The sequence below is a fragment of the Hibiscus syriacus genome, unplaced genomic scaffold, assembly GCF_006381635.1.
Source record: "Hibiscus syriacus cultivar Baekdansim isolate YM2019G1 unplaced genomic scaffold, ASM638163v2 tig00113098_pilon, whole genome shotgun sequence".
NCBI classification, from domain to species: domain Eukaryota; kingdom Viridiplantae; phylum Streptophyta; class Magnoliopsida; order Malvales; family Malvaceae; genus Hibiscus; species Hibiscus syriacus.
In genome coordinates, this window is record NW_024063441.1 from 22,381 (window position 1) to 39,067 (window position 16,687).

Below are 16,687 nucleotides of genomic sequence, written 5' to 3' on the forward strand. Positions count from 1 at the left end.
ATGGGTCAAAGGATGGTCGATTAGTATCAAATAAGTCAGTTTAACATGTCACATTAGCCTTCCATTAATGGGATAACGTCCGTTAATCGTCGAATGATCGATTTGTGACAAATCAATAATGCTAGTGATTAATTTGTTGCTTTTAAAACTTTAGAGGAGAAAATGAAAATTTATCAAATATTAGTGACCAATAAAAATAGATGTGAATCCTATTCCTAATAACTAATCCATGCATTGCATGCAATACGAGTTAGTTACCACTGTAACCCAATCCATGGAAAGTGGAAAACACCTTTTAAATGCAAATTCCAATAATTAGAAATTGTAATAATATGTTATTTTTAAAATGTAATTATGAAATTTCAGCCATCGTTTTATTTTCTATTTCTTCATCAAATAACCTGGATGTGGAGGTCTCCCGCATTTTGTTTGAAAAGAGACGAAACTCAAAGCAAATTGATCTTTGTGAACTTATCTCTTCTCCGTTATCAATTTAAATTTCGTTTTTAGGATTTTTCATTACAAATTTTGAACAATTTCAAAAGCTTTGCTTCCCATTCGATTGATGAAGGAAATCAGGATCTATTAGTTTGGATTGGTGGGTGCATGCATTTTGTCGGTTTTCCTAGAAAATGTTGTTTGGACCAGAAGACACGCTGGAATTTGGGGTTTGTTCTAGGCCTTTGATCTTATTCAATTTTTGTTTGTTCTTTAATGGAATTATCAGGGACCCATTTTGATGTTGGAATTCAAAAGTGAGGGTTGATAATTACAAGGATCTGATCAGGATTTGGGAAATTTTGATGGGGAACGCTTGTGTAGGAGTAGTAGGACCAAGTAATGTTGGTGGTGCGACTGGATTTTTTCAATCTGTCACACAGGCGGTCTGGCGGCCAAGGCCGGCCATCGAGGACCCGTTGCTGGCGGCTAATGACGATAACAGCAACAAAACCATTGAAGGAAATGTGGTTAAGATCCCAGATGAGGAATCCAAGAATGATGAACCGAGTAAGCCGAAACCCCAAAGGCCAAAACACATGAAAAGGCTATCAACCATGCAACTGGAGTCAGTGCTAGGAAGGAAAACTGGGAATATGAAAGAGTTATATAGCTTGGGGCGTAAGTTAGGGCAAGGACAGTTCGGAACGACGTATTTGTGTGTCGAGAAAGGCACCGGGAAAGAGTTTGCTGGAAAATCCATTGCCAAGAGGAAGCTGACCTCACCCACCGATCTGGATGACGTTAGAAGGGAAATTCATATAATGCACCATCTAGCAGGTCACCCAAATGTGATACAAATCATTGGTGCTTATGAAGATGCTGTGGCTGTTTATGTTGTTATGGAGCTTTGTGCTGGTGGGGAGCTTTTCGATAGAATTATTCAAAGAGGGCATTATACCGAGAGAAAGGCTGCTGCACTTGCCAGGATAATGATTGGCGTTGTGCAAGCTTGCCATTCTCTTGGTGTTATGCATCGTGACCTCAAGCCCGAAAATTTCCTATTCGTTAACAAGGAAGAGGAGGCACCACTAAAAACAATAGACTTCGGGCTGTCAATGTTTTTCAAGCCAGGTATTACCCTAGTGGTCATGTTTAGCCAGTTCACAGACTCATCATTCGCTTCATTTACATGCAGCCTGTCATCTTTATAATAGATTTTGATAAAATTTATCATGTCAAACTACTCTTTGTCTGGTACCTAATCCCTTTTCCTCTAGGTCAAATATTCAATGAGGTGGTCGGAAGTCCCTATTATGTGGCTCCAGAAGTGTTGCTGAAGCACTATGGTCCGGAATGTGATGTTTGGAGTGCTGGAGTGATCATTTATATTTTACTTTGTGGAGTTCCCCCATTCTGGGATGGTGAGTGTTTTACTGCTTGGTGGTTCATGCCTCGGTAAATGCTTCCAGGCACGGTTGAATTACGTCTCATTTATTGGCACGGTTGTTATATATATTTTTTCTACCAGAAACAGAGCAAGGGGTATTTAACCAGATTTTGAGAGGTCAACCTGACTTTACCACAGAACCGTGGCCTAGTGTCTCTAACAGTGCAAAGGACTTGGTTAAACGAATGCTTGTGAAGGACCCTAAAAAGCGACTGACAGCCTATGAATGTCTTTGTGAGTATGCATAGATCTTCCTCTCTCTGGCCATTCTGTTATTTAAGAACAGATGGTCAACTTCAATGTTATTTTATCTTGAAAGCATTGATGTTGTTCTGTCTATCGCAACTGAATGCTCATCCTTTGCAGCATCACATAGTGGAGACTTACATTGGATATACTTTTCAGAAACAAGATTTGATTTGGCTAAAAATGGATGTATTTAGTGAAATGCATGTTGCCACTCATGATATTAATCTAGCTTTTCATGGAAATGGAAGATTAATTGTTCATTTAGTGAGTGATCATTTAAGAACCACCTAGATGGAGCATCTTAGATGCTGGTGCCTAATATTGCATTATTCTATTCTGTCAACTACTAGAAAATAATTTGTCCGGTTTATCTTAGAAGTTCAACTTGAAACTACTTTATTGGCAGTTGTAGATTATGACCTGATATTGCAGGAGAATGACAAAAAGAGTAATATTGTATGGTTTACATTATTCTGTTATATTAACTACAAGATGGAAGGACATAACTTGTATGTCCAGATATGCATCGTCACAGGCGAAGTACACAGGTACTTCAGGAAAATGAAAAGGTAAGAGAACATCAGCCAAGGAATTTGGATGATAGTAGAGAATTTCATTTTGGTTACTTAGAAGAAGAATTTCCATTCATATTTTGATTGGTGTTTCCTTTCTGCAACATCTTCCAACTAGTACTTCTTTGAGTCCAATTATTTTGTGTACGTGAAAGCATTCTATCATTCTTCAAAAGAATTCAAGACAGACGTACTGCATAAGTGTCACTTTACCGTAAACGGATTATTTACCTTCATGTGTCTTGGAAGGTCACCCTTGGGTTCAGGAGGATGGTCTTGCTCCAGATAAACCTCTCGATTCTGCTGTCCTGTCCCGTTTGAAGCAATTTTCTGCAATGAACAAGCTGAAGAAAATTGCCATCAGAGTTAGTACCCAGATTCATGTTAACTATCTAAAGTTCATAATAATTGTGGAAGATTTTTCAATTGAGTTGTGTTTATCCCCAATATGATGCATGAATGATACATATTGAATTGACTAAGCAACTTCTTAATGATAGAGTAAGAATCTTTATCAGATTAGATGCTTAATGCGTTCATCCATGCAGTTTCTGCAACAAGTTGTAATCTAGTTTTCGAGGGGCCATAACAACTTTCTATATAAATATATAAAAGTAAATATATTTCTTATCAAAACTTGTATTTGTTTATATAGGTCATCGCTGATAGTCTATCAGAAGAGGAAATTGCAGGCCTGAAAGAAATGTTTAAGATGATAGATGCAGATAATAGTGGACAGATCACCCTTGAGGAACTGAAAATTGGTTTGGAAAAAGTTGGTTCTAATCTCAAGGATTCCGAGATTAACGGGTTAATGCAAGCGGTAAGCATATTTAGTAAACTATCAGTCGACATTTGAGGGAACAATTATCAAATAGGAGAATAGACGAAGCTGTTTGAACAAGAAGTTTTTTGTTACATTTGAAACTACATTCTCCATTCATCATCTCAAATGTAAGAATGACCAGCCAGGCACCTATACCATTGTTGCTGATTTGGTATAATTATCTTTAAAAACTGCAGGCAGATATTGATAACAGTGGTACCATAGACTATAGCGAGTTCATTGCGGCCATGCTTCACCTAAACAAAATTCAAAAAGAGGATCATCTGTTTGCAGCTTTTAACTACTTCGACAAAGATGGGAGTGGCTACATCACTCCAGATGAGCTCCAACAGGCCTGCGAGCAGTTTGGCTTGCATGATGTTCACTTGGAAGATGTAATACGCGAAGTCGACCAGGATAATGTAAATACCAAACAAGTTGACTCTTTAACTTTGGTTTTCAGTTAAAAAAACTATCTTGGTTAAAAAAGGTACAGTTGATTTTACTTACATTGATTATCTTGATATCTTCTCTTCAGGATGGGCGTATCGATTACAGCGAGTTTGTGGCTATGATGCAAGACACAGGTTTAGCAATAAATCGCAAAACCTTCAAGTACTGATACACCATCTTGCTATGGTGAGACTCCTTAATCCATATTTCTTTACATCTTACTACAATTTTGATCTTTAACCTTGGACCTTAGAGGCAATCCCTGTTGTATACCAGAAAGTTGGCTAGTAATTTCGATATCTGAAACTTGTTAGCAGTTATCACTTGACTGTAATGAGCTATGTTACTTCAACTCTTCGTTTTTCTTGAAGCACCGATGTCAGATACCTATGTCTAACATATATCCTGACATGAGTATGGGAAACCCTTCCATACGTGTAAAAACTTTGAAAATTCTGTGGCAAATACAAACTCATATCCAATAGTTACGCCCAAGCCGAGATTTCTCGATCGTTTTGGCCCTGGTATTCTCAAAAGCTAACTCATTCATTTGCCCTCATCTGAAAAGAAAAATTTGAACTTAAGCTATGTTGATGGCATCGAATGGCATCCAATGCAGGTTTGAACCATTTACGTGACTTGCATGATTTCATCTGAAGTGACAGGTAGTTGATACCCATGTTCAAAACAACTTCTTTTAATAGCTCTGATAGAAATTGTATTATGTTCAATGCTCTGTCCAGTAGCGATGCCGATGGCCGGTAAGGTGAACTCAATCATCGTGCTACCGTACTTTAGGAATATGAAAGGATAGGTTACGCAGAAAAAAATGGCGTAAAATATCATGAAAGTTTTGCTGGCGAAGATCGGATTGTTGACAAGGAGAGCCCTCGGCGGAGGGGTCAAAGCTTGTACCAACCCATATTTTTGCACCTAGTCGATGGCGTGTTTTGCAAGTTTTCCAGTGCCTCGATTGGTTTATGTAATGTTCTAACTTTTTTTTTTAAAGAAAACGGACCTCTTATTTCAATTTTACATGTCCTTCATTGGACCATTTCAGGAACAATGGGATTGATTGGTTATTTCAACCCCTTTTAATTTTAACCATCACGTTCCGCAAGTAACAATGTTCTTTTTTTATTAAATAGGAAACAAAACTTTAATTCGATTATAAACATTTGGTTATTAATTGTGGTGTAACATATTTTTTTAAATTAATCACTGATATCCGATCTACTGATTTATTAATTCAGATCGGATATTGTAAAGGCGAGGATGACCATTCCAACTCAGTTTACTCCATTCACAAATGTTAGTATTTGAACCCCTGACCTTATTTAAAAAACTTAGTGCATCGTCCTACTAAATCAATCAATGAAATATACTTTTATTTAATTTGAATACTTGAGACGAAGAATAGCGGTAGTTCACATCATATAACATCTCAAGAATAGATGATGAGAATAATGTTAGAAACAATATGTTTTCACCGACTGTATTAAGATTTTGTTATGCCTTCGTAATCAAATATATACTAATATTAAAGCTTCATAGTCAAATACCATTATCTTTTATTAATTATTATCTCTTTATAAGACCATTAATAGACCCAAAGAATTAAGACTTAAATCTATTAATTGACATATATATTTATGTACACTATCAATATTTGAAATGCTCGTTCAACTCAGTTGATAGAGCACAAGGTTCTTAATCTTGAGGTCATGGGATCGAGTCCCACGGAGGGTATTTCATAATTCGGAGGTCTCCCACGGAAGCTGCTCTCAACCTGGCGTTGGGAGCAGCCTACTATCATACCTCCCCTTATCCCATATATAGAAAAAAGGGTCAACTAATTTTTTTAGATTCGACACCAACATATATACGAAGTCTATATAAAAACATTTATAGCATAAAAAATTCTTCATCTACTGACTCACTCATTACCCTCAAAATATATCTCTACAATATCAGAATTACAAAATTAACTTCTTCGTCCAAATAAGAAAAATAAATTATCAACTATGGACATAATTCATGTAAACAGTTCAATTTGTTATTATTTCATTTAATTTTTTAACATATTAATCATTATTGTACACACGTATATTACGTAATTATTTTTATATATTATAATAATAAAGTGTAAAAACCCGGTTAAAAAAATATGATAATATAAATATCCATATTCAAATCTTATTTGGTAGGTGTTATTTAATGGAATATTAGGTCCAAGCACACAAACATCCAGAAACATTGCAACGGACAAAAAAGATGGGATATGCTAATAATTATACTATAAAAAAATAAATATAAATATTTTTAAAAAAAATATTAATTTTAATAAACGAAATAATAAATAAATTTGTGAATATAAACGGATCGAATACATTTTTGTTCAAATTTATTAGTTTAATTAAATAAATATAAATTTCGGTTATTACTTATTGATTTAACTTAATAATGAATACTATACGAATGGTTCAGGAGTAGTTTATCAAATGACATGTTTATTTAAGATCTAATTATTATTGAAAATATGAAAAAAGTTTTATTTTTAACAATTAAAACTTGAAAACTTAACATTCACGAACAACGTAATACATTATTCTTTGGGACTGGAAATCCAGTTTACTCGTCGACAGAAGAATATAGGATTACTTTCATAAAGAGAATCTAAAAGAAACTTTAGTATTATATATTTTTTATTAATCTAAAGTGATTACAAATAGTTGTATCTGTTCCAATAACTTTAAATCATTTAACAATAAACATTCAAGATCATACATTTGTTAGTGCTCGATCTTGAGACCTTTAGGGATAATAACAATTATTTTAACTACTAAAGTCGTTTGCCCGTGTTCTATCGAAATATTATAAAGAAAACTCAATATAAATCTAAATTTCATATTAAAAAATCAATGAAAACTCAAGTAAAAAGTAATAATACTTAAAATAAATAATATTTATTTTTTATTTTATACAAATAAAATCATGCGAATAATTATGCTAAGTGTAATTCGTAAATTAGAATTTATATTTGAGTGTTATATTTTTTGTAACCTTAAAAATATGGTACAAATACATATCCCATAGTTTCCCGAACTCATTTTTGATGTTCCTTATTTTCTCTTTTCTTCTACCTCAGCAAGACACCGTCCACATCAAAAGAACTAGTTCATTGTAAAGCGGTTGCTTTGTGGTTTCCCCGTATCGTTTCTGATTTGGTAAGGAATCTTCAACTCCTCTTTATTTCTTTTTTATTTTATTTTAATTTTTGCATTTTTCCTAACCATGGAGGGTTGTTCATGCGTCTTCCTTACAGAGTTGATTGTCCTGCCGCCCTACACCAATACGACACGAATCTAGGGTCGGTCCCGATTATTTCTAGACTTGAGGCGGAAACAAAAAAATGGGCGCCTATTATAAAAAATAAGAAATATATAATATAATTTTTTATATTTGATTAAACAAATAGCAATTCATTACAACATAAAAGATGTCAAAAAATATATTTAAGTATACAATTAATTATAAAAATCATTAGGTTGGAGCATTTCTTGATGCAAAACCATTGATGATAGTGTCAACAACTCAATATCAATGTTTTCCAACATATTTTTCTCAATACATAACATAACATTTGAAAATAAAAGAACGATTTTATCTATAATTTGAAAATAAATAAAAATTAAAAGAAAGAATTTAAAAATGTGATCTACCTAAAATTTTAAGAACAATCTTCAATATTATTCAAGCACCACAATTAATGATAAGCAATTGTGACTTTCTGTGTGTGTGAGAAATATGATAAATTAAAAAAAAAATTCAGAGGCTAGTAATTCCTTAATGCAGGTTCCTATGTTTTGTGTAAAGAATAACTTATTATCGTAAATTCTTTTGTTATATACAAAAAGATAATTCTTTACCAGACAAATAAATAAGTGTAAGATTTTAAAGAACCTACACATTTTTTGTGTGGTTAAATGGAGTAATTATCATTTTTGAAGACTTGTATTTCAAACAAAATGCTTCTAATCTTTGTATGTTTCTCTCCATTTTAAAGAGCATACAAAGCTCTCTAACCCATTCCCCTAGTTTTATATTTTCAAATAATTCTAGACTATATACTTTTAGACTCAACATCTGATGAATCAATCAATTCTCACTTTTGTACTTCTATATACCTCTTGTTATTTTGGCGATATTTATATGATTTTCTAAACTTGTATGTGTGTGTATATATATGTTGTGAAATTCGGGTTAATTTCCACCAATAACAGATTCACCTTGAAAACTATTATCTAGGTGACTAGTGTGAAAACGATTGTACTAAAAATCACCCCAAGGTAGATTCCCAGGAAAGAGGAGGGGTCACAATGGTCCCTCTTAAAACCCACTTTCCTTAGACAGAACTACCAAGACAAGTAATTTTAATAGGACAATAATTGACAACAACTATACCCGACAATAGCTATTAAATAGACATAAAAGAGAACACCAAAATATTTCACTAATAGAGGAAATATTACAAAGAGAGAAAGAATACAAATAGCCTTTAAAATAGAAGAAGGCTTATATTTGTGGGATGATTAACTAAGGAGGAGGAGGGCTTTATTTATAACAAAAGAATTTCCCCTCCTCCTTATACACAACCAATGTGGACTTTGCCAAAAACCAACAAATCTCCACCTTGGCAAATTCCACACACATCTCTAAAAAAAACAATCTTTAATTTGTAACAATATTGACCAAATCTAAACAATGTTTAAACTTGACCGCAGTTACCACTTTTGTCAACATATCAGCAGGATTCTCAGTGGTCCGAATCTTCTGGATTATGACTCCACCTTCTTCTAGAATCTCTCGTACAAAGTGATATCGAACATCGATGTGCTTCGTCCTTGCATGGTAAACATGGTTCTTTGCTAAATGAATAGCACTCTGACTGTCACAGTGCACTTTGATGTGCTTTTGTTCCATTCCCAATTCACCAAGCAACCCTTGAAGCCAAATTGCCTCCTTCACAGCCTCTGTAACTGCCATATACTCTGCCTCTGTAGTAGACAAAGCCACTGTTGACTGTAAGGTGGACTTCCAACTGACTGGTGCCTTTGCAAATGTAAACACATAACCAGTAGTTGATCAACGCTTGTCCAAATCACCTGCATAGTCTGAATCACAATACCCAACTACACACTAACCATCTTGTTTGTCCTGCTGAAAGACCAAACCAACATCTACGGTGTTCAGAATATACCGCAGAATCCATTTCACAACTTGCCAATGCTCCTTTCCAGGATCATGCATATACCTGCTCACAACCCCAATTGCCTGTGAAATATCGGGTCTCGTACACACCATTGCATACATCAAGCTACCAACAACACTTGCATACGGAACCTTTGACATGTATTCCCGTTCTGCATCATCCTTAGGTGACATGGATGCACCGAGCTTGAAATGAGGAGCAAGAGGTGTACTAACTGGTTTTGACATCTCATTTATGCCAAAACGTTTTAGTACCTTCCTCAGATATTCTTTCTGAGACAAACAAAGCCTCCCCAATTTCTTATCCCTTGATATCTTCATGCCTAGAATCTTCTTCGCTTCACCAAGATCCTTCATCTCAAACTCCATGTTCAATTGAGTCTTTAGTTTCGCAATTTCTGTCTGACTCCTGGAAGCTATCAGCATATCATCAACATAAAGAAGAAGATATATATAGGATCCGTCTTCTAGCTCGCGTAAATACACACAATGATCATATTTGCTTTTTGTGTACTTCTGCCCTATCATAAACTTGTCAAATCGCTTGTACCACTGCCTTGGAGATTGCTTCAATCCGTACAACGATTTTTCTAATTTGCACACCATCTCTTCTTTTTCAGCAACTTTGAATCCATCTGGCTGAGTCATGTAGATTTCCTCATCCAAGTCTCCATGTAAAAATGCAGTTTTTACATCCATCTGAACTAGTTCCAAATCCAACTGCGCTACCAAAGCCAACAAAATTCTGATGGAGGAATGTTTTACATCTGGAGAAAATACTTCATTATAATCAACTCCCTCCGTTTGAGCGTAGCCTTTAGCCACCAATCTTGCTTTGTAGCGGATGTTATTCTTGTCAGGAAATCCATCTTTCTTTGCATATACCCACTTGCACCCAATTGCCTTCTTTCCCTTCGGAAGACTAGCTAGTTTCCACGTCTGATTCTTTTTAAGGGATTGCATTTCTTCATTCATGGCAATCCTCCACTTTTTATGTTCTGAACTTTGAACTGCTTCATTAAAAGTGGCAGGAACGTCATCAATTGTAATTGGTGATGCAAAAGAGACCATATCAGTATAACGAGCAGGTTGTCTAATGGTCCTCTTTCCCTTTCTGAGTGCAATTGATTCATATTGCTGTGGAGGTTCTTGGGTCTGAACCTCTTCTTCATCTGACTCTTCTTCTACCATAGGAGAGTCAACATCATTTTCTTTACTGGTTGGGACAAATTTGCTTCCTTCAAACTCCACCTTTTTGGGAGTTCCATCTGTCTGCTCCAATTTTTCTGAAGTCACCTTTCTCAACATGGTAGATTCATCAAAGGTAACATCCCTGCTGAAGATTATTTTCTTTGTTTCTGGACACCAAAGACGATAGCCTTTCACACCAGAGGTGATCCCCATAAAAATCGCCTTCTTTGCTCTTGGATCCAGCTTTGACTCCTTAACATGGTAGTATGCAGTGGAACCAAACACATGTAAGGAATCATAATCTGTAGCAGGTACTCCAAACCATTTCTCTAATGGTGTTTTACCACCAATAGCAGTCGATGGTAAGCGGTTGACAAGGTGACAAGCATAGACCAAAGCCTCAGCCCAAAATTCTTTGCCTAACCCAGCATTAGACAACATACACCGAACCTTCTCCACTAATGTCCGATTCATACGCTCTGCCACTCCATTCTGTTGTGGTGTACCTCTGACAGTGAAGTGCCTAACAATACCTTCCTCTTCACAGACTTTCAGAAATGGATCATTTTTGTACTCTCCACCATTGTCTGTACGGAGACGTTTGATTTTTCTGCCTGTTTGAGTCTCCATCATCTTTTTCCATTTAAGGAAAAATCCTAGCACCTCATCCTTTGTCTTCATTGGATACACCCAAACTCTCCGGAAAAATCATCAACAAAGGTGACATAATAGTGTGTTCCTCCCAATGAAGTTGTCTTGGAAGGCCCCCATACATCTGAATGAACATAATCCAAAATACCTTTAGTATCATGGATTGTTGTTCCAAATTTCACCCTCGTCTTCTTCCCTTTGATGCAATACTCACAAAAAGCTAATTTGCAAGCCCGAGCACCCTTCAATAATCCTTGATCTATCAGTAATTTCAAGGATTTTTCACCAACATGCCCCAAGCGCATATGCCATAACCTGGTTACTTCTGACTCCTGTTCACCAGTAGAAGCTGCCACTGCTGCTGTCCCAACAATTGTACTACCCAGAAAGTAATACACATTGTTTCTTTTTCGGATTCCCTTCATTATCACCAGTGCACCAGAGATAATCCTCATAATCCCATCTTTTGCCCTCACTTCTAAACCTTTTGACTCTAAGGTTCCCACAGAGATGAGATTTCTCATTAAATCTAGTACATAATGGACACCTGTTAAGGTTCTGATTGATCCATCTTGATTCCTCAAGCGAATTGAACCAATCCTAAGTGTGTCAAGAGGGGAATTATTTGCTGTGTAGACAATTCCACCTTTTAGTTCTTTAAAATCAAAGAACCATTCTCTATTGGGGGTCATATGGTGGCTATAAGCTGAATCTAACAGCCATGAACTGGAACAGCTGGTTGATGGCGTAGCAGCGAATGCGAAATCTGAATCTCCATCATCATACTCGACCACATTTGATTCTGAGACAACCTTCCCCCTTTCAGGTTTGCCTTTATTCTTTAGCCTGGGACATTCTTTCTTCCAGTGCCCTTTTTCTCGACAAAAGGCACATTCATCTTTGCTCAATCTGGACTTTGACTTCGATCTCCCTCTGCTTCCTTTATTCTGACTCTTGGAACGGCCTCTAACAACAAGAGCTTCTGCTTCGACACTTGTGTTTTCTTGTTTGTCTTTCTTTCTCAATTCATAACTATACAAGGCAGCAGTTACTTCACTGAGAGACACATCAACCTTCCCATGAAGTAGAGTAGTTTCAAGATACTCAACTCATCAGGAAGTGATCCCATCAACATCAGAGCCAGATCTTCGTCTTCAAAAGTCACGTCCATATTCATCAGATCAGTCACCAGCTGATTAAAGCTAGTAATGTGATCATTCATAGTGGTACCTGGTACATAGTTGAAGCGGAACAGTCTCTTTTTCATGTAGAGTTTGTTCTGGCCGCTTTTCTTCAAAAATTTCTCCTCCAGTGCCTTCCACAATTTACTTGCAGAAGTTTCCTTAGAAAATGCATACTTCTGCTCTCTAGAAAGACACGATCGAATAGTACCACATGCCATTCTATTGATCCTCTTCCATTCTTTCTCCTCAACATCATCTGGTTTCTCTCCTTCAATAGCAATGTCTAGACCCTGCTGAAATAGGGCATCTAGAACCTCGCTTTGCCACATGCCGAAATGACCGGTGCCATCAAAAAATCTCCACTGCAAATCTAACATTTGTCACAGCATTTCTTGCCAAAATTGAAGATGAAGAAGCGTCTGCCATTTCTGCTACAAATTCTATTTAATAGCTGCCAATGCAGAATGTCAATTATCCCAAGGAAATTTTTCTGATGTGGAAGATCAGCCTAAGCCGCAACCACAGAGCATACTAAAATAAACCAAGAGCTCTGATACCAATTGTTGTGAAATTCGGGTTAATTTCCACCAATAACATATTCACCTTGAAAACTATTATCTAGGTGACTAGTGTGCAAACGATTGTACTAAAAATCACCCCAAGATAGATTCCCAGGAAAGAGGAGGGGTCACAATGGTCCCTCTTAAAGCCCACTTTCCTTAGACAGAACTACCAAGACAAGTAATTTTAATAGGACAATAATTGACAACAACTATACCCGACAATAGCTATTAAATAGACATAAAAAAGAGAACACCAAAATATTTCACTAATAGAGGAAATATTACAAAGAGAGAAACAATACAAATAGCCTTTAAAATAGAAGAAGGCTTATATTTGTGGGATGATTAACTAAGGAGGAGGAGGGCTTTATTTATAACAAAAGAATTTCCCCTCCTCCTTATACACAACCAATGTGGGACTTTTGCCAAAAACCAACAATATATATATATATATATATATATATCATGGATTTTACTTGGTAGACTTCGAATACTATATTATGCATTTGGTAAACAAGTATTTTTAGTAAACTTTTATATAAAAACAACTATTAAAGTACGAATCAAATGACCTTAGTGGTTAAAAGGATGGTTGGTATCTCTAGAGATCTTAAGATCAAGCACCAGCGACTTTAAGGTTTTTTAGGTATTCATTGTCAAATGATTGAGAGTCTTTAAAACAAATACTATAACTTATAATCACCATATATTAATAAAAAAAATAATTAAATCTCCAAAGAGTTTCTTAGGTAAAGCATGTGACTAATGATATCTTGTTGTAACATTTGGGCCGAGTCTTGAAGATTACATAAAATATTATCAAAACTTTTAATTTTAAAGACGTACTTTGGATGAATTAAAATATTATATCTATTTTCAAATATTTTTTTTCGTTCATCAAAATAGTTTAGAAAAAAAATAAAAATATTTTATTGTCATTGCATTTTACGAATGTGAAATAAATTTGATATTTCAGTATCAGTTATAATTTTAGTTTAATATTCTAGTGTAAAACCTTATAAATTTATCAGATAAGCGTTAGTCGAGGTTGTAGCCGGCTCGTGATCGTGGTCAAGCTACTCGACCTTTGCTCATGAATCTTTCTGCTTCCAAAGATGTTCTAGTTTCATTTTTAAGATCATTTTTCAACTTATAGATTAGCTCAATCAGAGGAACCCTATTTTTTAAAAAATTACACATGAACATGATTAATCAATCTTGATCTTCAAAGTTATATGAGAGTCATGAACATGTTATCAGTGTTATTGTGTATAAATTGACAAAATCAACTCATTTTCTCTTTGTTCGCTTGAAAAGTTAATTGAGGTGTATATTGGAGTTTAAGGATGCATTTAGGATTTCGATTCTTCATTTTTGGTTTTTTTTTTGTTAATTAGAGTAGCAAAAAAATTCTAATTAAAGTTAATTTAAGTGTTTAAGAATGTACATATTATTCATGACTCTTAAAATAGAATTTTAAATGGTATTATTTTTATGGGTAAAGTACATAAATGGTCCTCGACTATAGGGCGTTACTATGTTGAGTCCCTCAACTATTGAAAGTTATAAAATGATCCTTCGACTATAAAGTGTTGCTTTGCTGAGTCTCCCCACTATTAAAAGATACAAAATAGTCACTCAACTATTCATATGTTTCAAACTCGTCCATTTCTGTTAAAAAATTGACGATCGTTTGAGTTGCAAGTTAACCTGCTCATTGGATATGATAAAATCTGATCCTATAATTGTTTGAGTTGTATTTTAATAATCAAGTCTTTGTTTACATTGTTCTGTCAAGTCAATGCTTGAAACATCATGACGTTGAGCCAATGCTTGAAAGCAAAGGCGGTGCCAATAAATATCATTAAAATATAATTTATCATATCTCATTTAGCAGGTTAATGTTCAACTTAGACAATTGTCATTTTTTCAATGGAAAAAGACAAGTTTGGAATAGATGAATAGACATATGACAATTTTGTAACTTTTAATAGTTAGGGGACTCAATAAAGTATCATCTTATAGTCGAAGGATCATTTTATAATTTTAATAGTCAAGAGACTTGTAGACACTTATTTTTGTTTGAATCCTATCTCGAATTTTGTTTCAATTTTAAATTATTACTAATAGTAATTTTATTAGTCTTCATTAATTGTTATTATTTATATTAGTTTAATATATATGTATATATGCATATATATATATATATATATATACACACGTTTAGGGGTTTATTATTATATTAAATATAAGTAAAATTAAATAAGCTTTGATTATTAATTATAATTAAAAAATATTAAATACATATTAATATTTAAATACCAAGGATAAAATAAATATTAACTTTCATTTTTTTTTGGTTATATGGCAGGGCCAATACAGCAAATAGGGCAATTCTAGTGGCCTATATGTGATTAGGAGTTTTAAAAAAAAAACTCGATCCGATTTACTCGATCTATTGATCCGCTAATCTGATTAAAATTTTTCGGATATTTATAATGAAAATACCCGAATTTATGGATCGGGTATTTGATCCACTATTTTTTTTTCGGATCGAACTCGAGTCATGAAATTTCATTTAAACGGGTACCCGACTACTCGACTACCCGATTATCTTTTATTTGGTTTCAACAAAACTCTCGTATTATTCTCACCCCAAACGAATATTCCATGTTTTTATATTATAAAATTAAAATGAATATTCTAAGAAATACTGAATAGTCAGTTCATGAATTAAATTTTTAGATAATTATTCTTCAAATATGTAGAAAATTATTCAGTGCTTCTTTTCCTTATATAGTTTCTTGGTTTTCTATTTCCAAAATTCATTTCTAAAGCATCGATTGATTCTATTCGAATATGGAAATGAATTACCATGACTGAGATCTTCATGTTTATCCTGCATTAGAAATTTTTGGATCATCGTTGGAACTCAGAGGTCTCCTTGTTTCGTGGGGTGTGATTGTCAATTTGTCTAATTATCAAAGCTTACTAGTTGTTCGACGAAATGTCTGACCTATTTCTCTCGCTTATTTACTCACCCTTTTAATTATTGTAACACCCAAAAATTTCCCTAAACTAAAACCCTAAAATATGGGAAATTTTGACCTAAATTCATAATTCGAAATTAGCGACTAAATTGTATTTTTGGAAAGTTTGAAACCATATTCGTTAACACTAAAACGTTCAATGCCAGTCCTGCAGAACCATTTTTACTTCAAATCAAATTCCTTTTGTCATGACCCAGGAGGCAAAATTAGAGATTGATGAGAAGAAAGGGGGAAACGAATTAGAGGCTGCTGAGGAGAAAGGGGGAAATACGGGGAAATTAAGGATTATGATTGGGAAATTAGACGAGGAGTATATTGATGGGGCAGATATGTTACATGATGGGCAAAGGACCGAGTGTGGGCTGCTGAAGCAAGAGACCAAGTGCTTATTGGACCAGGAGATGTCAAGCCCAAAAATCTGCATCCAACAAAAGAAAACATAAACGGTTAAGGAATCTAAGCTGTTAGAGAAATGATACAGCTGGAAAATCTGTTATGAACTAATTCCTATATAAAAATTCAGTTGTAATCAGATGAAAATTATCAATGAAATTGTTATGAATTATGTTTTCTCTATATCTATTTTCTTGAATCTTTTCTTATTTCGTGAGCATTTCATCACAATTAGTAATCAGAGCAAGGTCATTTTTGATCCAAAAGTATTATTTTTTTTCAAGCTGGGTAAAACACGGAAACTACATCAAATGACTCACAATGATCAAGCGCGTGTCATTCTTGCTTCTAAAATAAAGGCAATTCCAAATTGGTGTCTTCATCAACAAAATGCTT

At 34.6% G+C, this 16,687-nt stretch overlaps 1 protein-coding gene across 1 annotated transcript; it reads left to right on the plus strand.

Moving 5' to 3' along the window:
* Nucleotides 1–573: 573 nt before the first annotated feature.
* On the plus strand, nucleotides 574–4,201 carry LOC120185361 (calcium-dependent protein kinase 20-like). The gene is made up of 7 exons (XM_039189605.1): nucleotides 574–1,572; nucleotides 1,719–1,862; nucleotides 1,970–2,122; nucleotides 2,959–3,074; nucleotides 3,365–3,532; nucleotides 3,733–3,957; nucleotides 4,074–4,201. Exons 1-7 carry the CDS (start codon nucleotides 804–806, stop codon nucleotides 4,155–4,157), a joined length of 1,659 nt encoding a protein of 552 aa, XP_039045536.1. The 5' UTR covers nucleotides 574–803; the 3' UTR covers nucleotides 4,158–4,201.
* The last annotated feature ends 12,486 nt before the right edge of the window (nucleotides 4,202–16,687 follow it).